The sequence below is a fragment of the Benincasa hispida genome, chromosome 11 (assembly GCF_009727055.1).
Source record: "Benincasa hispida cultivar B227 chromosome 11, ASM972705v1, whole genome shotgun sequence".
NCBI lineage: Eukaryota > Viridiplantae > Streptophyta > Magnoliopsida > Cucurbitales > Cucurbitaceae > Benincasa > Benincasa hispida.
The window spans coordinates 48,530,498-48,552,553 of NC_052359.1; the positions used below are offsets into that span (position 1 = coordinate 48,530,498).

The window sequence follows — 22,056 nt, forward strand, 5'->3', positions numbered from 1 at the left end:
ACTATATATATATATATATTATATAAGACGTCACTCAGAGGAGTAATGAGGAGATCATCCAAGCATAGAGATGTCCATTTAATCCGCCGGACCCGGACCCATTCCGAACGGGCTGGGGAATCCCCGAATATACAGGGAATGGGGAGGGAGTGGGGAATTTTTTTCCCCATTTACATTTCGGGGTCGGGGACAGGGAATATATTACCCAGCCCCAGCCCCGACCTCGGCCCCGCCCCGAGTATATATATATATATATTAATAAATCCTAAGGGAATCCCTCACCTCATGCGGCACGGCACGCCCCCTCAATCCTCTACTCCTCAACTCACTTTGCAAATCGCAAATCACGGCCTCACTTTTACACAGAGTTGGCCGAGTTCCTCTCCCTCATAATCACTCAGTCACCGACTCACCAGTCTATCAACCTCACCACCGCCTCACATCACTCTCCCTCTCGCTCACGTCATGGCCCACGCACCAACTCGGTCACTCGGAGTTCTCTTCTCAATCTGACTTCTCATCTCACCCTCATGGTCACGGCCTCATAGTCACCTCGTCGTCGTCGCCCATCCCAACCACCCAAACTCTGGTCTGCCTCACCTTGTGGTCGTGTCCCTCTGTCAAATCGTTTCAAGGTATATCCAACATCTGAATATCCACTTTCTTATCTGATTTGTGAATCTGTGATTTATGTAGAAGATAAAAACTAGGTGTTCGATTTGTGAATCTAATCTGTGATTTCTGATCTGATTTGTGAATATGTGATTTGTGATTGTGAATCTATGATCTGTGATTTGTGTAGAAGATAAAACTAGTGGATCTGTGATTTTTTTGTATGTCTGAAATTGACTAGTTGTTCGATTTTGTGATTGTTTTGTTACTATTTGACTATTTGTAGGTGAAATTTGAAAATGACTATCGAATAATAATGAGTTAGAACAAGGTGGTTCAACTCCAACATCCATGAACATGAGCGAATCAACCCCAATAAATAGTGTTTCGAGTGGTAATGATCAATCTACGCTTATTACATTAGATACCGATGATAATGAGGATGTACTAAAAAAGTAATAGATTGACGTCAGTAGTATGGAATCATTATAAAAGACAAAATAAATGACACAATGAAAGCAATATGTAATTATTGTGGAAAAAAGTAGGAGAGGAATCTAAAAATGGGACAAAGTATTTACATGACCATTTTAAAATTTGTCCCTTACGGAGACAAAGAGACATTAGGCAATCATGTTTGAGACCCACTAAAACCAATGAAGGAAAAGTAGTCCTAAATCCGACCCTATTTGATTTTGAAACTTCTAGAAGAGATCTTGCTGTGCTATAATTTTACATGAATATCCAATAAACATGGTTAAACACAAAGGATTTAGAAAGTTTTTGAGTGGTGTTCAACCGTTGTTTAAGATATTTCAAGAACCACAATGAGGAGGGAGATAATAAAAATTTATGAAGAAGAGAGAGAATTAATATATGAAAACAATAGAAGTAGGGTTGCTCTTACTACGGACATGTGGACTGCATCTAGTCAGAAGAAGGGATACATGGCAATCACTGCACATTTTATTGATGATTCTTGGGTCCTGCAAAGCAGACTTTTAAGGTAATTTACATTTTTATGTTGTTATGTATATTTTGTTCATTTGGTAGTTTTCATTTTAACATATTATTACGTAATACTACTATATTAGGTTTGTACACGTGCCACATCCAATACTGGACAGTTACTTTCTAAAGCATTAATGGAGTGTATTTTTTATTGGAACATAGATCGTAAATTATTCACTTTAACAGTACATAATGTCCAACAAATGATGTAATGGTTGACATTTTATGAAGGAAGTTAGATTTAAGGACACTATGGTTGCATGGAAGTTTGTTCTACATTCGTTTGTTGTGCACATATTTTGAATTTGATAATGAAACATGGTTTGACTGTAATTTTGGATGGTATTAGAGAAGATTAGAAGTACTGTTCATTTCTGGACTCTTTTTCCAAAAAGGAAGGAAAAAATTTGAAGAAGGAGTTCGTCAATTACAAATTCCATGCACTTAAAAACTAAGTCTTGATTGTGTTACAAGATGGAATTCAACCTGTTGATACTCAAAAACTGCTTTGGAATACAAGGATGTTTTTCCTCGTCTAAAACAACATGAACCACTATACACTTGTCTTCCTTCAGATACTGATGGAATTTTGGAAAAGAAATGTTGTGATAGATTAGAACCATTTTACTTGATGACTGAGTTGTTTTCTAGGTCAAGTTATCCAACCTCCAATGTCTCTTTTTTGAAGAAGTTTGTGAAATTAGGTTTGAATTTCTAAGTAGCTTAACTTTGATGTTGAGGAGGTACAAGTAATGGCATCAAGAATGATTGCTAAGTTTGAAAAAATATTGGAGGTGTGATTCATGGTGTATTGGCAATAGCTACAGTATTAGATCCTAGATTTAAGATGAGATTGATCCAGTTTTATTTTCTTCAAATCTATGGATCTCATCATACTGTTGAAATTAAACGCGTTAGAGACTTGTGTTGTTGATTTGATGAAGTTTTTATAGTTCAAATTCAAGAATAATAGAAGAACCTCAACGTTCTACATCTACAATTAATACTTCTTCGACTTCAAGGCGAGATGGAAGTAGTAGTTCGACTGCTCTTGTTAATAGGAAAGATCGATATCTCAAGTTTGAAGAGTTTGTTAATAATGTTGAAAATGATGTTGATAATGTCAAATCAGAGTTTTGATCATTATTTGGATGAGTCTCTTCTACTGCGGTCGGTGATGACTTTAACATTTGCAATAGTGGAAGTTGAATGGAGTGAAGTATCCTGTTTTGTATCAAATTGCAAAAGATATTCTAGTCGTTCCCGTCACTACTGTTGCTTCTGAATCTGCATTTAGTATTGGTGGTAGACACGTAGGTCCACATCATTCTCAAATTCATGAAACTTTATTGGAAGCTTTGATGTGTACTCAAGAGGTTACATTGATATTTTAATTTTAGGGCTTTTTTTTTTTATTTTATTTTACAATTTGAGATCTAATTTCCTTTTACATGTCTTAAATAGATAAGCATACTCCTATAGATGCTAAAGTTTTGGAAAATATTCTTGAGGATCAAGATCCAGATGATGTAAGTTATAAGTTCGTGTATTATTATTATTATTATTATTTAATATTGATTTATATTTATATGTACAATATTTGTTTTTTTTTTAGGAATCATCCCTTGCAAAAGTGGATGAAATTCGTTGATGGCGGCTTGGTTTGGTTATGTTATTGTCATGTTTGTTGTCTGTGTGTCTCAAACAAATATGTTGTTGTCATGTTGTAACTTTTCTTAAAATAATTGATGGATTATGAATTGGTATTATTTAAGTTTAAGTTGAATTTTAATGAGATGGATGTTTTTTATTATTTAAGTTTATGTTGAATTTTAATGAGAATAATTGATGGATTATGAATGGATGTTTTTAATGAAAAAATTGATGATATTCTATTGAAATTTGCACAAAGAAATGTTTTGTTTCAATTAAAATTGCATTGGAAAACTCCATATTTGATTAAAAAAAAATTTAAAAAAACAAAGGCGGGGAATTTTCCCCACGGGGAACCCGATCCCCACGGAATCCCGCCCTGTTTCCCATGGGGAAATTCGCGAGGGACGGGACGGATGGCTTCCCCGTCCCTCCGTGCCCAGCCCCGTGGACATCTCTATCCAAGCATCATTGGTTAACCAATGGACCAACTTAGCTTCCATAAATCATTTCATCGAAATGGGAGAATTTTCTTTGAAATAACAATACTGCTTACTAAGGGCTCTCTTCAACGCTACAGTTTTGAAAAAGGTAGAAGTATGGCAGATGACCTTAAAATCCAAACTCTCCAAGGAATTCATCCGATGAGCAATGGGATTGAAGGACTAAAAGTCAAGCAACGAGACTTGGAGGGACGGTGAAACAGCAAGAGAGTAGGACATTATCTCTCTCTTGAATTCAACTCTTCTGCTTGAGAAATCATCGTAAGCAATTAAGAAGAAATAGGCTTAATTTCAAAAAACGAAAAACTAAGGCCTTGTTTAGTAACTGTCTCTTATACACATCTAGATGTGTATAAGAGACAGACCTCGGCCCCGCCCCGAGTATATATATATATATATTATAAAATCCTAAGGGAATCCCTCACCTCATGCGGCACGGCACGCCTCCCTCAATCCTCTACTCCTCAACTCACTTTGCAAATCGCAAATCACGGCCTCACTTTTACACAGAGTTGGCCGAGTTCCTCTCCCTCATAATCACTCAGTCACCGACTCACCAGTCTATCACCTCACCACCGCCTCACATCACTCTCCCTCTCGCTCACGTCATGGGCCCACGGCACCAACTCGGTCACTCGAGTTCTCTTCTCAATCTGACTTCTCATCTCACCCTCATGGTCACGGCCTCATAGTCACCTCGTCGTCGTCGCCCATCCCAACCACCAAACTCTGGTCTGCCTCACCTTGTGGTCGTGTCCCTCTGTCAAATCGTTTCAAGGTATATCCAACATCTGAATATCCACTTTCTTATCTGATTTGTGAATCTGTGATTTATGTAGAAGATAAAACTAGGTGTTCGATTTGTGAATCTAATCTGTGATTTCTGATCTGATTTGTGAATATGTGATTTGTGATTGTGAATCTATGATCTGTGATTTGTGTAGAAGATAAAACTAGTGGATCTGTGATTTTTTTTGTATGTCTGAAATTGACTAGTTGTTCGATTTTGTGATTGTTTTGTTACTATTTGACTATTTGTAGGTGAAATTTGAAAATGACTATCGAATAATAATGAGTTAGAACAAGGTGGTTCAACTCCAACATCCATGAACATGAGCGAATCAACCCCAATAAATAGTGTTTCGAGTGGTAATGATCAATCTACGCTTATTACATTAGATACCGATGATAATGAGGATGTACTAAAAAGTAATAGATTGACGTCAGTAGTATGGAATCATTATAAAAGACAAAATAAATGACACAATGAAAGCAATATGTAATTATTGTGGAAAAAAGTAGGAGAGGAATCTAAAAATGGGACAAAGTATTTACATGACCATTTTAAAATTTGTCCCTTACGGAGACAAAGAGACATTAGGCAATCATGTTTGAGACCCACTAAAACCAATGAAGGAAAAGTAGTCCTAAATCCGACCCTATTTGATTTTGAAACTTCTAGAAGAGATCTTGCTTGTGCTATAATTTTACATGAATATCCAATAAACATGGTTAAACACAAAGGATTTAGAAAGTTTTTGAGTGGTGTTCAACCGTTGTTTAAGATGATTTCAAGAACCACAATGAGGAGGGAGATAATAAAAATTTATGAAGAAGAGAGAATTAACACAATGAAGTTTTTGGAAAACAATAGAAGTAGGGTTGCTCTTACTACGGACATGTGGACTGCATCTAGTCAGAAGAAGGGATACATGGCAATCACTGCACATTTTATTGATGATTCTTGGGTCCTGCAAAGCAGACTTTTAAGGTAATTTACATTTTTATGTTGTTATGTATATTTTGTTCATTTGGTAGTTTTCATTTTAACATATTATTACGTAATACTACTATATTAGGTTTGTACACGTGCCACATCCACATACTGGACAGTTACTTTCTAAAGCATTAATGGAGTGTATTTTTTATTGGAACATAGATCGTAAATTATTCACTTTAACAGTACATAATTGTCCAACAAATGATGTAATGGTTGACATTTTATGAAGGAAGTTAGATTTAAGGACACTATGGTTGCATGGAAGTTTGTTCTACATTCGTTGTTGTGCACATATTTTGAATTTGATAATGAAACATGGTTTGACTGTAATTTTGGATGGTATAGAGAAGATTAGAAGTACTGTTCATTTCTGGACTCTTTTTCCAAAAAGGAAGGAAAAATTTGAAGAAGGAGTTCGTCAATTACAAATTCCATGCACTTAAAAACTAAGTCTTGATTGTGTTACAAGATGGAATTCAACCTTTGTGATACTCAAAACTGCTTTGGAATACAAGGATGTTTTTCCTCGTCTAAAACAACATGAACCACTATACACTTGTCTTCCTTCAGATACTGATTGGAATTTTGCAAAAGAAATGTGTGATAGATTAGAACCATTTTACTTGATGACTGAGTTGTTTTCTAGGTCAAGTTATCCAACCTCCAATGTCTTTTTTGAAGAAGTTTGTGAAATTAGGTTGGAACTTTCTAAGTAGCTTAACTTTGATGTTGAGGAGGTACAAGTAATGGCATCAAGAATGATTGCTAAGTTTGAAAAATATTGGAGTGTGATTCATGGTGTATTGGCAATAGCTACAGTATTAGATCCTAGATTTAAGATGAGATTGATCCAGTTTTATTTTCTTCAAATCTATGGATCTCATCATACTGTTGAAATTAAACGCGTTAGAGACTTGTGTTGTGATTTGATGAAGTTTTATAGTTCAAATTCAAGAATAATAGAAGAACCTCAACGTTCTACATCTACAATTAATACTTCTTCGACTTCAAGGCGAGATGGAAGTAGTAGTTCGACTGCTCTTGTTAATAGGAAAGATCGATATCTCAAGTTTGAAGAGTTTGTTAATAATGTTGAAAATGATGTTGATAATGTCAAATCAGAGTTTGATCATTATTTGGATGAGTCTCTTCTACTGCGGTCGGATGACTTTAACATTTTGCAATAGTGGAAGTTGAATGGAGTGAAGTATCCTGTTTTGTATCAAATTGCAAAAGATATTCTAGTCGTTCCCGTCACTACTGTTGCTTCTGAATCTGCATTTAGTATTGGTGGTAGACACGTAGGTCCACATCATTCTCAAATTCATGAAACTTTATTGGAAGCTTTGATGTGTACTCAAGATTGGTTATGGGCGGAAGGTATGAATTGTTTAATTTATTTAATAAGCTTTTATTATTTACAATTTGAGATCTAATTTTCCTTTTACATGTCTTAAATAGATAAGCATACTCCTATAGATGCTAAAGTTTTGGAAAATATTCTTGAGGATCAAGATCCAGATGATGTAAGTTATAAGTTCGTGTATTATTATTATTATTATTATTTTAATATTGATTTATATTAATATGTACAATATTTGTTTTTTTTTTAGGAATCATCCCTTGCAAAAGTGGATGAAATTCGTTGATGGCGGCTTGGTTTGGTTATGTTATTGTCATGTTGTTGTCTGTTGTGTCTCAAACAAATATGTTGTTGTCATGTTGTAACTTTTCTTAAAATAATTGATGGATTATGAATGGGTATTATTTAAGTTTAAGTTGAATTTTAATGAGATGGATGTTTTTATTATTTAAGTTTATGTTGAATTTTAATGAGAATAATTGATGGATTATGAATGGATGTTTTTAATGGAAAAATTGATGATATTCTATTGAAATTTGCACAAAGAAATGTTTTGTTTCAATTAAAATTGCATTGGAAAACTCCATATTTGATTAAAAAAAAATTTAAAAAACAAAGGCGGGGAATTTTTCCCCACGGGGAACCCGATCCCCACGGAATCCCCGCCCTGTTTCCCATGGGGAAATTCGCGGGGACGGGGACGGGATGGCTTCCCCGTCCCCTCCGTGCCCAGCCCCGTGGACATCTCTATCCAAGCATCATTGGTTAACCAATGGACCAACTTAGCTTCCATAAATCATTTCATCGAAATGGGAGAATTTTTCTTTGAAATAACAATACTGCTTACTAAGGCTCTCTTCAACGCTACAGTTTTGAAAAAGGTAGAAGTATGGCAGATGACCTTAAAATCCAAACTCTCCAAGGAATTCATCCGATGAGCAATGGGATTGAAGGACTAAAAGTCAAGGCAACGAGACTTGGGAGGGACGGTGAAACAGCAAGAGAGTAGGACATTCCAAGTCATCCTCCACATGGATAGCTAAAAAAATGTCAACATTGAATAGTTGTATACTAAAATGGTTGGGGAATAAAAAGGAACAAATGATACTAATTAAACCTCCTATGATAATTAAGTATACCTTTGGACGGGTTCTCGTGGTATTTGGTTGATCCTTTACCTTTAGGGGTGTCGATCATTTTGGTTCTTTGGAGGATTAGGATCCCTAGGAAGGTGAGGTTCTTTACTTGGCAGGTGTTTCACGAACGTCCTAACACGTTGGATAGGCTTGTGGGGAAAATGCCCTCGCTTGTGGGGCCTTCGAATATATGGTCCCTCGTTTGCTTTCATGTTTCCCTTTGGGCTTCGATCTTGAAGGATTTTTGTAATTATCCTATAGGCATTTTGTTACATAGTTGGAGCCCCATATAGAGGGAGTTCCCTTTTTGTGGACTTGATTTTATATGTCCGTGTATTCTTTCATTTTTTCTCAATGAAGGTTATTGTTTTCATCCAAAAAAAATGTATACCAATATGTCTATATAGATAATAGAATCATCCATACCACTGATGCCATGATGTCAACTGCTTACTGCACGAATTGACAATCAGTTTTTATTCTCAAGTGAGTAAAGGAACAAAGTCCAATTGGGAGAGGGGAAGAAAAAACTACAAAAATAAATCAAAATTTTTTTGAATTATACCAATAGTTAGTTCTTGGAGCCTTAAGCTTTTATGTGCACTATATTCCTGCTAAGGTTAGCCTCTCCCTTTCACAGATGGCGCTATATTGGAAATGGTTTCACCTTCAAATAGAAGGCAGGGATAGAAAGGGTAATAAAGATGTAGGAAATCCTTCATAAGCCATAAAATTGCACACGCAGATTTGCATAACTGCGGGGAAAAAAAAAAAAGAAGATCAAGCAAATGAGAAGATTGGGCAAGTTCAATCATAAAGAAAAGATCATACCAGTCATGACATATTCTGGGGCAGCATATCCATAAGTACCCATTACTCGAGTAGAAACATGCGTCTCATCACCTTGTGGTCCAGCTTTTGCAAGCCCAAAATCCGAGAGCTTAGCTGTATAGTCCTACAGAATAATCGGCCAAGTGCAGGAAAATGAGAAGAAACATCCTCTTACCAACAAGCTTGAGAAAAGAAAAATGCCAATGCTGGTGCACAATAAACAACACATACAGAGTCCAACAGTATATTAGAGGTTTTAAAATCCCGATAGATAACGGGCCGTTCAGCATTATGAAGGAAAGCAAGTCCCTTGGCCGCTCCGAGAGCTATCATCATTCTTCTTGCCCATGGCAACGGAACAGTTGTCTCTGAGTTCCCAGGAAAGTTTGTGCAAGATTTAGTAAGATAATAAATCAAAGTGGAGCCAATTAAGTACTATACTAATTGAAATAATCACTAGTAGCATAAACATCTAATGTGTTTCATAGGAAACAAACTGGTCACCACCGAGCAAGGATGTAACAAAGAAGATGAATTATCTCTAAACTACCAAAGGATTATATAAAAGGACCCCAAGCATGAATTTACATTAAGCTTAAAGAATTATGTATAGAGCACCAAGTAGACGATGGCATCCTAGTAGCATTGCCATTTCTTATTATATTGGAGCTGTTTGGTCCATTGAATGAAGTTAACAAGTCTAGAGTTAATATATTGGAGTAAGTAAGCTTGTGTTTCGAGGGTAGAGATGTAAGTTGGAGTTACTCCATAAATTTGAAAAGTAGAGATAAAGGGCAAAATGAAGTTACTCGATAAATGTACAAACTTCAATAGTGTTTACTATTAAAGTTGAGTTGTTTACACCAACTTAAGAAGTTTGTGGGCCAAACAGCCCCTAAAAATTACTATTAAGAATGCAAATGGAGTAATCTTTTTTTGACACGAGACGTGATAAAGATCATCCAAGAAAACATTATATGAGAATGATAACTCCTAAAGTCAATAAATGAAAAAACGATCATTATACAGTAAGACACTGGTCTCAATCTTTAGCGATTGAAAAACAAGGAAAATTAGAAAAATATTTTATTCCCCGTTTGGTCCATGATCTGAAAATTTGTTTTCGAAAACAAAGAATCTAGTAGAAAACAAAAACAAATTCCTTATTTCTACAATATTTAAGAACATGTTTGGTTCCAATTTAAAAACTTTAAATTTAGTTTTTATGCTAAACTAAATCAGAAGCAAATGAGTTATCCTCCTTTGAACTTGATATCCATCTTGCCATGAAAGGAGAAATCAAGGAATAGTATGTCTGAGGAAAGGAATTTTTTCCAACATTGTAAATTGCACTGTACAGGTCGAAGAAGGAGGTTAAAACTCGAGGTGGGACTCGGTGGACCAAGATATTATCCCAATGGCACGTTTCAGCTGGGAAATGTGGAATACAGGATGAATTGCAGCCTCATGAGGCAAATCAAGTTGATACGCCACGGTCCTCACCCATTGGATGATTTTGTACGAACCAAAAAACTTGGGAGGTAATTTTCCACACCGTTTGCGAGCCAACGAAAGCTGGCGGTATGGGTGCAACTTAAGGAAAACATAATCTCCCACATCAAATTCTAATTCATGGAGTTTCCAATCGCGAACTTTTTCATTTGATCCTGGGCCAAAACAAGATGTTCTTTCAAAGCTGTAAGCACAAGGTCCCTTTCGATCAATTGTTGCTCTAGTGTCCCATTGACCATATCATAATTCCCGAAAGCCAACAAAGGAGATGGGTCGCAACCAAACACAATCTTAAAAGGTGTAGTCTGAAGAGAGGCATGAAAATTGTTGTATCAAAACTCGGCCCATGACAATAATGTTGACCATACCTTTGGTTTCTCACTGCTTAAACAATGCAAATAGGTCTCAAGCGATGTTAAACCTGAGCTGAAATCGAAATAGCTCCATCCAAAAATGGCTAATAAAAATCTTGTCCCTATCAGATACAATGGAGCTGGGAAAACCGTGATGTCAAACCACCTCCCTTATAAACATTGCCACAATAGAATTGGCCGAAAATGGATGAGAGACATGAATAAAATGAGCGTACTTGCTTAAGCAGTCCGCTACCACTAAGATAGTGTCAAAGCCCCCCGATTTCAGCAAACCTTCCATGAAATCCATCAAAACATCCTCCCACACGCATTCGTAGATTGGTAACGATTGTAAAAGACCCGCAAAAGCCATTGCTTGGGATTTGTTGGTTTGACAAATTGTGCATTCAGCCACATACTTCTTAATATCAGATCTCATACCCTCGCAGAAAAGTTCTCCCTTAGCTCGTTTATACGTGCGAAGGAAACCTAAATGGCCACCAAGGACTAAGTCATGAAACATATGCATAATTGTCGATATTAAAGAGGAATTTGAAGATAGAACCAAACGATGCTTATAAAGCAAATTTCCCTGGTGAAGAGTAACGGGGCACACTAGTCCTCAAAGAGTTGATGAACTAGCTCAGCTCATTTTGGATCCACTAGCACCTCCTGCCAAACCACTGAAACATCAATTGGTGAAGGAACTGAAATGGTTTGGAGATGAACCAACGGTGGCATACGTGACAATGCATCAACAACTTTGTTCTATAGGTCGGCACATATTGGATGTCAAAGTCATAGCCAAGGAGTTTGGTCAACCAGTGTTGGTGTTCGATCAGGACCTTTAGCTACTTTAAATAGTGTTTGAGGGCTTGTTGGTCGGTGTGAATTGAGAAGTGGTTTCCCAATAAGTATTATCTCCATTTTTTAACAACCAAAACCATGGCCATTAATTCTTCCCTTTCATACGTAGACGTGGCCCGGGCTTGCTCGGACAGCACTTGGCTAAATAAGGCAATCGGTCTATTATTCTGGGATAAGACTGCTCCCACACCTGAACCGAACGCGTCAGTCTGCACCACAAACGAAATCTAAAAATCGAGAAACGCTAACACCGACATGGTCATCATGGCACATTTCAAATGTTCAAAAGCCAATGTAGCTTCCTTGGTCCACTTAAAAGCATTCTTTTTTGTCAACGCATGCAATAAGGCTGCAATGTGGCCATAACCCTCCATGAACCTCTGATAGTAACTGGTCAACCCCAAAAATCCCCGTAACTCTTTCACATTGGTCGAAAAGGGCCACTTCGTCATTGCCCGAATCTTCTCACTCTCCGCTTTCACCCCGTTGACGGAAACCCAATGGCCCAAATACTGAATTCTCTCCCTACCGAATTGACATTTCTTGTAATTAGCATAAAGGTGATGCTTCCTCAACACACTAAGCACCACTGCCAGATGAGCTATATGGTGCGTATGTCTGGGCAAAAAACCAGAATATCATTAAAAAAAAAAAAAAGTATGTATATGCGAAGGTGGGGGCAAACGACCTGCTTCATGAGGGATTGGAATGTGGCCAGGGCATTCGTCAGGCCAAACGACATGACCATGAACTCGTAATGGCCCTTATGTGTGCGAAATGCCATCTTGGATATGTATTCTTCACAAACATGAATTTGATGGTACCTCGATTTTAAATCTAGCTTAGAGAATACCTTGGCCTCATGTAATTCATCCAACGGTTCTTTGATCACCGGAATAGGGAATTCATCCAACAGTTCTTTGATCACCGGAATGGGGAATTTGTCTGGGATAATGGCTCCATTTAGCACACGATAATCCATGCAAAACCTCCAACTCTCATCCTTCTTGGCAAGGATCACCAGACTGGCGTAAGGGCTGACACTTGGTCTGATAATGCCCAAGCGCAACATTTCATCTATTAACTGCTCGATCCCTTCCTTTTGGGCATGTGGATATTTGAACGACCAAACGTTAATGGGAACCTTGAGCTGTATGCAATGATCCACAATACATGTTGGGGGTAACCCCACCAGCATATTGAAGATGTCTTCGTACTCAATCAGGACCTGATCGAGTTTCGGGTTGCCCATCTCAATAATGAACTTTGTACTCTGAATCTCAAATTCCTTAAACTCAATTAGAAATCTCTGATCTTTTTCATCCCACGTCCTCGATCACCAGAATGTACGTATATGCAAAGGAGGGGGCAAAAAACCCAATTCATGGGGGATTGGAATGTGGCCAGGGTGTTTGTCCGACCGAACAGCATGACCATGAACTCGTAATGGCCCTTGTGTGCAAGACGTTGTTTTGGATATGTCTTCTTCACAAACACAAATTTGATGGTACTCGATTTCAAATCTAGCTTAGAGAATACCTTGGCCTCATGTAAGTCATCCAACAGTTCTTTGATCACCGAAATAGGGAATTTGTTCGGGATAGTAACTCCATTCTACACGTGATAATCCATGCAGAACCTCCAACTCCCATCCTTCTTGAAGAGGACCACCGGACCGGCGTAAAGGTTGACACTTCGTCTGATAATGCTCGATCTCTTCTTTCTCGGCATGAAGATATTTGAACGGCCACACGTTAATGGGATTGTGTCCCTCCTTGAGTTGTATGCGATGATCCACAACGCGTGTTGGGGGTAACCCCTCCAGCATAGTGAAGATGTCTTCGTACTTGATTAGGACTTGATCGAGCTCCAAGTCACCCGTCTTCGTAATGAACTTCATACTCTGAATCTCAAGTTCCTTAAACTCAATTAGAAATCTTTGATCTTCCTCATCTCATGTCCTCAACAACATTTTCAGGGAAATCTCCATTCGAGCAACTGTTGGGTCCCCTCGTAACACAACCCGGGATGTTCCCATGCTAAACGACATGCTGAGAGCCTTCCAATTAACCGTCATGACTCCATGTTCCTCAACCACTACATACCTAACACGAGGTCCAAATTTCCTACCTCAATAGTAAGAAAATCTTCTTGTATCATAATCTCAGGCAGGCTGACTATGACTAATTTACAAATCCCTCTACCTTTTACTGCTTCTCTGAAGCCCAGGACCACTCCGTAGTTGGTGGTTTCCACTAACATCTAAGAATTAAAATTATGTGTGGCCCTATAGTCGATCAGAATCACCACGTCTTACTTGCCAATAAAACCCTTCAGCTTCATGGTACCCAACATTGTTAGCCCAACTACAGAGTTCAAAGACAACTCCATGTGCAACACCATTTCCAACGTCTCACTCGGCAGCTCCGAGATCTCTTCACCTTCAAATAGCACGTTCTTGGCCATCTCGTCGGAGAAAACTAATAGATAAATAAAGCTCACGATTTTTACAAGGGTGACCAGGGTTGTATTTCTCATCACAACGGTACCATAACCCTATATCCCTCCTTACTTGCATCTTCGTATCAGTCAAGCATCGTTATTAGTGTTCCCTTTGATTTGATGGTTTTTCTCAGGCAGTGTGATCCTACGTGTCATCAGGCCATCATTACCTTTCTCTATCGGTCTAGCATTTAATTTTGGTTCAGCTCTCACCTCAAACTTCTGATCCCCGATGGGCCTCCAATGTGAGCCTAATGGGCCTCGTCTAAACTATCCTCTACTAACTGGGCTATAGACATCATTTCTTCTGACTCGTCAGGTCAAAAGTAAGCCATTTCCACTCGTACCACTAGCTTTAGCCCATTCAAAAACGTACTTTCTAACATTTCTTCAGAGAGGTGTGGTAAAAGCACCGATAATTCTTCGAATTTCTATCGGTATTCAGCCATAGAGCCCTCTTGTTTGATTCCCAAAAACCTTGTACATAAGGTTCCATCCCTCACCAGTCGGAAGCAAAAAAATAACCTTTTCTTCAAGTTTCCCCATGCTTTAAGCTTCCAATAATTTTCAACCCAATGATACCAGTGTAAAGCTTGACCCTCGAAACTAACTACTAATACGGTGAGTTTCTCCAGCTCGATTAAACGGTGGAGTTGAAAATACCTCTATGCCCTGAACGTTTGGGTCTCCTCCATTAAAAATCGACATTTCTATTTTCTTAAACTTGATCCTATCTCCATCTCCATCAGCTAGTTTCTTTCGAGACAAGTCTCCCTCGTCCTGGAATCCTTCAACATGGAGTTCATCCTCCATTCATTCCCTTGCCTTCCTCTTACCAACTAACCTCAGCCGAAGTCATTTCATTCCTTTCCCTTTCAGGTTCTCCTAATAGCTCTTGTACTAACACTTTCGATGTCTTTTGTACTTCTCGCATCTTCGCCGTCATCACCTCTACTCCCTTCTCCAATACTGGAAGCCTTTGTAACTCTTTCCTTAATCCACCGATTTCTGCTTCCGCCACACCTAGTCATCCCTCCATTGTTTCTACATCATTTTCTTCCACCTTCCCAGGATATTGAGGATGCTCTGGTCTGATACCACTTGTAAGGACTCTAGGTTCCCCAGTGATATTAATATGAAAAGAACAATATTACAAGCCAACTAGCCGATTCGAGAGCGTCAAACCACTACTAAGTTCACAACCCTTATACTACAACAAAACATAACATAACCCACAAACAGCCAAACAAATAACTATATATACGACTCTGACCCAGGGTAGAGCCACCAAAAGGAAATCGGCCCAAAAGATGAAGTAAAAGGCCCGTTACTAACTACACCCACTGCTATCAAGTCTTTTATTCCTTCTAACGTGAGTCTTCATAATAGGAAGCCTAACACATCCATAATATTGAATGGTGCCCAAGTCAAAAAGTGAATAGAGGAAAATTTTGTGGTATTATTGAGGATGATGCCAAATTGCACTCAACATCCTCTCAATTGGTCTCTCCTTGGTACATCACAAATGTAGAGAAGTAAAACAAAGAGCAATAAGGCAAGAAAACCACGACAATATGAGAAGACCTTGTGGAGCTTCTATATGGTGTTTAGAAAAACAATGAAAATGGTATTCTAGTATAAAAAGAGATTAACATTTGTAATATGAATTTTTAAGGGCTTTTATGTATTGTTATCCCTTAGTTTCGTTTGTCCTTGAGTTAGTTTTGTTATTAAGACATTTTAGTTTATTAGTTCATTGTAATCTTTCTTAAGTTTATGTTCTGTCATCTGTAACCAGCCCTCAGGTTTTAGGTCTTCGGTTATCAGCCTAAGGCAAGGGTGTTTGAATTTTGGGATTCATTATTCATTAAATATATCGCCTATTGGTTTACACCAATTGATATCAGAGCCAATTTTCTTGGACACGATGGTGAGGAAAAGGCCTTCCAATGGGAGTGATCCCATGGCAACTAGCAAAGAAGCGGAGTTACCCACCGCTCTATCACTAACATCCATGACTAGACGCTTGCTATCAATTGAGAATTCTATCATTGATATTCATAGGTTATTAGAAAATATTTGAAATCGTCTTAATCAACTTATTATGGGCCATAATCAACAACCACGCGAGAACAAAGCAAGAGTTAATACAGAACTTCAATAACAGATACAAGGAGTAAGGCAACAACAACCATCAATGGAAGACTAAGATTTTCCTTGAACAATTCAAGAAAGACCAAGGTTTCAAGTACACCGAAGACGACATCGCCGATAATTGAATCCATCGAGCGAAGAAGAATAATAGTTAGAGCTAGAGGTTGCCAAAAATGAGCGAAGACGAAGAATCCGTCAATGTCAAGGGGCAAAAGCTAACAAGTAACAACTATAAGGTGAAATTAGAGTTACCCATCTTTAATGGAAAAATAGATATCGAACCCATTTATGGATTGGATAAAAAATATGGAAAGTTTCTTCAAATATGCAAACACACCAAGAAACAAGAAGATTGATTTAGTGGAACTCAAATTGAATGGTGGGGCGTCTGCTTGGTAGGAACAAGTTGAAGAAAATAGAATTAGAAGTGGGAAAGAACCTATCAAAACATGGGAAAGAATGAAAAGAATGCTGAAAGATCATTTTTACCTACAAATTTTAGGATTGCTTATTTCTATATCAATTTCATGATTGGCCGATTCTCAAAACAGTGCATGATGTTCGATATTTTTTAGGTCTTGCTTCATTTTCCAGAAAATTCATTTTTTTAAATAAAATATAAAAAATATAAAGTAAAAAAGTAATAATAAATAATAAATAATAATAATAAAAATAACTTTAGTTCTATCTATTGTTGCACCTTTGATCAACTGTTTGAAAAAATGTGAATAAATCAACTTCGGACAGTGTTATCTCTTTGAAAAATCTTTTATCTTCCAACCTTGGTTTGGCTTTACCTAATTTCTTAAAACCTTTCGAAGTTATGGTTGATGCTTCGGGTGTGGGGATTGGGGTTGTTTTAAGTCAAGAAGGTCATCCCATTGAGTTCTTTAGTGAAAAACTAAGCTCCCCTATATAGCTTTGGTCTACATATGAACAAGAATTCTACCATTTGGTTCAGGCTCTTCAAACATGGGAACATTACCTTCTTGGAAAGAAATTTGTTTCACTTACTAACCACTTTTATTTGAAATTTTTACATTCTCAAAAGAACATTAGTAGAACGCATGCTAGGTGGCTTCAATTTTTGGGAAGGTTCGATTTCGTCATCAAGCATACTTTTGGGAAAAAACCAACATTGCAATAGATTCTTTAAGCTGAAAAGGTACTTTTCTCACTCTTCTTAAAGGTAAAATCATCGCTTTTGAATCTCTTCCTGAGATGTATGCTTTAGATCATGACTTCAAAGACATATGGTACAACTGCACTGACCACATTCCATGTTCTGACTTCCTTATTGTTGATGGCTTTCTATTCAAGGGTGACACTCCTTGCATACCAACATATCATTTAAGGAGTCATTAATCAAAGACATGCATGTGGGGGTCCTTGCTGGCCATTTTGGCCAAGACAAAACTTTTCAATTTCTTTCTTCCAAGTTGGCCCCAACTCAAAAAAGATGTTAACAACTTTGTAAAACCATGCTACATTTGTCAAAATGCTAAAGGGTCTAGCAACAACTCGTGGTTACTCATGTAGCACCATCGCGTGGTTTGCTCATCTGAAGTTGGCTAGTTTTAAAGCCCCATCCCGTTGCACTCTTTTCTATCTTTTTGTAGGCTTCTTTATTCATGTTTTATATAATATTGGGTATTTTATTTTCTCTTTGCTGATGTTCTCTTGGTATTCTTCAACTTTTCTTCCTTCAGAATTTATGTACTTTGAGCATTCTACTTAGACCATTCATCCTCTCTGAGAAGTTTAGTGACTTTGTCACTTCTTCAAACTATAAATTTTCACCCTCCTTGTTGAATAGGTAGACAATGGATGTTTCTACCTTACTTTCTTTGTTGGACAGTTTCCATGATGTTAGTCCACGAAGAAAGGATATTCTTTTTTGGTCCCTCTATCCCTCCAAGAATTTTCTTGAGGTTCTTTTTTCTCCTTTTTTGTGATCCCAACACTCCTAAATACCCTTTCTTCTCGTTATGCAAGGTTAAATGCCCAAGAAGATCAAATTCTTTGATTGGCATGTCCTGCATGTGAGAGTAAACACTTGAGATTCTATCCAACGGCATTCTTTCTTTTTGTTGAGGGTAGAAATGATGCATTCTTTATAAGGAAGCTAATGAAGATTTGGATCATATCCTTTAGAATTGTGAGTTTGTTCACTAGAGTTTAGACTTTATTTTTTATCTATTGGTATTTGGTTGGCTCATAACCAGGGTTGTTGCTTTATGATAGAGGAAATTTTCTTGTACACTTATCCTTTGTCAATAAGGGTTGTATCCTTTGGCTCGAAAGTGATGAGGGTGCTAAGGGGGTGTCAACCTAGTTGAGATATCCTGGTGCACCTGCTGATCCTTTTTGTATCCTTGTATTATGAGCATTAGTCTTATTTCATTTTCTTAATGAATAAAGAGACTTGTTTCCTTTTAAAAAAAAAAAAGGTTGTGTCCTTTGGCGTGTTGGTATTTTTGTTGTTTCATGGTGTATTCAACTTGAGAGGCTTTATTTCTAGTCATGTTTAATGCTTCTCTTAGTACATCTATTTCTAAAGACTTTTGCAATTATCCTCTGACTTGTTCTTTTGAAGTGGAGACTTCTTTCATACAAGTAGTTCATGTTTTGGTTTGGCTCCTTTGGTTGAGTTGTCGTTTAAAAGGCCCACTTCTATTCATTCATTTTTCTCTATGAAAGTTCAACTTCTCCTAAAAGGAAAAAATATATAAAGCTTGTTAATAATAAATGTTAGATTGAGAATGAAATGGGATATAGCCGTGTTGACCATCGAACTACATTTTCATCCATCCCCTTTGATTTGTTTAATTTTCTTCCAAGAAACTCTCTCCTAATCCTACATCAAAATTATGCCATACTGCAAGCACACGAAATTAGTGCATCTAATACAAAATTCTAGGTCAAAATGAATAGCTAAACTGAGATAGTGATGTTATACAAAGTCAGGTCTATCAAATGGCACATGCTTCACCAGAAGATATGCCAGATGACCAGAAAATAAAACAAATGAATCCTGCTGAGAGAGGCCTCAGTCGTGGATCCTCCGTGCTAAGAATAAACAATAATGCATTCAATGAACTGGAAAAGAAGTCAATAAATTGATAAAATAACGATGATAAATTTCTTTTTAAAAAAAGTAATGCACTGCATCTTCCGATTGTGTGGGTTAATTAATGTGCATGCATTGAATAATATAAAGAATAGATAAAGGTATTGTAGGTTGAAGTGGGGGCAGAGACCACACATTCAATTTAAGATGAAGCGTGCTTCATGCTTTAGTCAGTAAATCTCTACTTATCCACATAACCTAATTCATCTACTGTTAAGTACACCACAGAATCACATATAGTCGGTACCTAGCAAATGGCAAGAGAAATGCAAGAGCAATTGACGAATAGAGGCAGAAAATAAAAAACATTATTGATCGGCGAAGTAAAGAAGAGGGAGAGAAAGATGAGTATGTACTTCGAAAGAGGTGGTTTTCAAGGCTTCCTCTAAACATGAACTCGTAGACAAGTAATCTGTGATCATCCTCGCAGCAGTAACCAATCAACTTGACAAGGTTCGGATGTCTTAGCTGACCAAGAAAGTTGACTTCTGTCTGCAATAAAACAGCAAGGGGAATGAGATGCCAAAGAGAGAGAAAAAGAGAGAAGGGACTTAGAAACATGACTTGTATAGTGGCGTGGGAGAAGAGACATACAAGCCATTCTCGGTGGCCCTGGAGGCCTTCCTTGTTGAGAACCTTGACAGCGACAGGAAGAGATTTGAGGCCAACCCTTACGTTCTCATCAATGTAGCCTTTGTAAACAGTTCCAAAACCGCCCTCTCCGAGAATGTAATCGGAGCGGAAACTCTTGGTGATCGTTTCCAGCTCGTATAATGTGAAAGCGATAACATGTGTGTAAAGTACCGAATTCTTTCTAAAGTCCTCGAGGCTGCGAGGGGTTGAAGGATCGCTTAGATCTGATATGGACCGGTTATGAATATGCCTTTTATCTGTAGCATTGTTGTTGGCGTTTTTCACAGCCAATGAAGACGAAGTATGCAGCTGTTGAACTGTATAAGAACGAAGCTACTATAATTGAGTTCATAATTGCAGCAGAAACCGTCTCCATTTAGGGGACAACGAGTCCGTCGTTGTTTTAGTTTGATTCAGTTAGTTTCTAAGTTGAGCATTTGAGAAAATTAGACCGAAAGCGCGCATACAGATAATAAGCACATTGCTGAAGAATAGATAGAATTATAAAAGAGAAAATGGGATTGAAACTGGAGAGCGCAAAAAACGAAGAGACGAGAAAAAGCCCTAGATCTGGGTTTTCTGAAAAAGAGGCAGACATTCATGAGGCAGAAAAGGTACCTTGAGCATTGGAAACAACTGCAGACTCTTCTCTAGTACCGCAGTTGCCCATCTCGACTCCACTTAGTTTGGTGTGGCTGAAGTTGTGATTGGGACTGTAATGCAGCAGTGCTGACGGCGGTAGACTTGGCTGGTTTGCTGACTAAGCGGACCAAAGAGCGATAAATGGACAAATCGCTGTTGCAATGGTTGTTGCAGTTGTAGAATTGACAGTGACAGCAGCAGTGGCAGACCTCGGGTGAGAGATGGGATTGTTGTTCCAGACTTTCATTCCGCAGAGAGATTAGTTTTATCTTTTTCCTGTAATGATCTTAGACACCAACTCTCACTCCTGCTGCTTTAAACTCGTTGCCTTCCACCACCGCACGGTCTTGTTTTGGTCTCTTGGGAATTAAACGGTACGCGCGACTTCGAATCCGATAAAAAAAATTTATCTGTTAAATTATCGGTTCGAATTCGATCCTAAGTTTAAGAAATGATATTAAATTTTGTGATTTGAAATCCAATAAATAATTTTAAAATGAATGTATTTAAAATTTTGTGTTTAAATGGTAACTGAAAAAATTAAGAATTTATTAATATAGATTTCTAATCATGATGTGTTAATTGAAAATTAGAATTTGACAAAATTAATTAAGTAATTTACTTTCAAATCCTATGAAATCATGTCGAATAGCATTATAGTTAGAAAAGTTTTTTAAATACAAATGAGATTTGAAATCATTTCGAATTTTAAAATATTCCATTTCTTGCAATGTCAAATAATGGAATTCATTTGAAATCCACTATGAATGGAAATCTCTCCAAATCATGAGATTCCAAACAGGTCATAAAGCTTTGCAGGAAGATAAGAAAAACCCATGGAGTTAGGACCCAGGTTCAGGGCGGGGAATGGGGAAGGGAGTGGGAAATTTTTTTTTTTCGTTTTCAATTCAGGATCGAGGACGGGGAATACCTACCCCCGATCCCAACTTTGCCCGACTTTGATATATAAATTATAAATTTGTTATATATATATATATATATATATATATATATATTAATACGGTAGACTCTGTTAAGATGATTATGGAGGTTTTAGGTATTTAAGTTTACTTTATTATTTTAATTCCTTAGATGTTTTAATATTTAAGATAAGATGTTCTAATTTTGAATTTTAATTTATAAAAATTATGAGAATTTAACATTTTAACTATATCTTTTTAAATTGAATGTGTATTACTGTTTTTATTACCAAAATTGATAATAATTTATTTAAATGAAAGTTGTATTGGATATGTTTAAGGAATTGTTAAAAATATATATTTAATTGAAAAAAAATTGTTAGAAAAAAAATGATGGCGGAAAAATTTTCTCCGCAAGGAACCTAATCCCCGCGAAATCCCCGGGGGAATCCCC

The 22,056-nt window shown here is 37.3% G+C and overlaps 1 protein-coding gene across 1 annotated transcript in view; it reads right to left on the reverse strand.

Annotated features, from left to right (window-relative positions):
• LOC120090238 (probable serine/threonine-protein kinase PBL8) overlaps window positions 1-21,041 on the reverse strand; it is a 29,864-nt gene extending 8,823 nt beyond the window's left edge. The window contains exons 1-5 of the mRNA XM_039047794.1: window positions 20,659-21,041; window positions 20,002-20,357; window positions 19,764-19,899; window positions 9,121-9,257; window positions 8,890-9,013 (exon numbers count right to left, since the gene is read on the reverse strand). Coding sequence (XP_038903722.1) covers window positions 8,890-9,013; window positions 9,121-9,257; window positions 19,764-19,899; window positions 20,002-20,357; window positions 20,659-20,710 — 805 coding nt within the window. The 5' untranslated portion in view covers window positions 20,711-21,041. The remainder of the gene's footprint in view (window positions 1-8,889; window positions 9,014-9,120; window positions 9,258-19,763; window positions 19,900-20,001; window positions 20,358-20,658) is intronic.
• Between the last annotated feature and the right edge of the window lie 1,015 nt (window positions 21,042-22,056).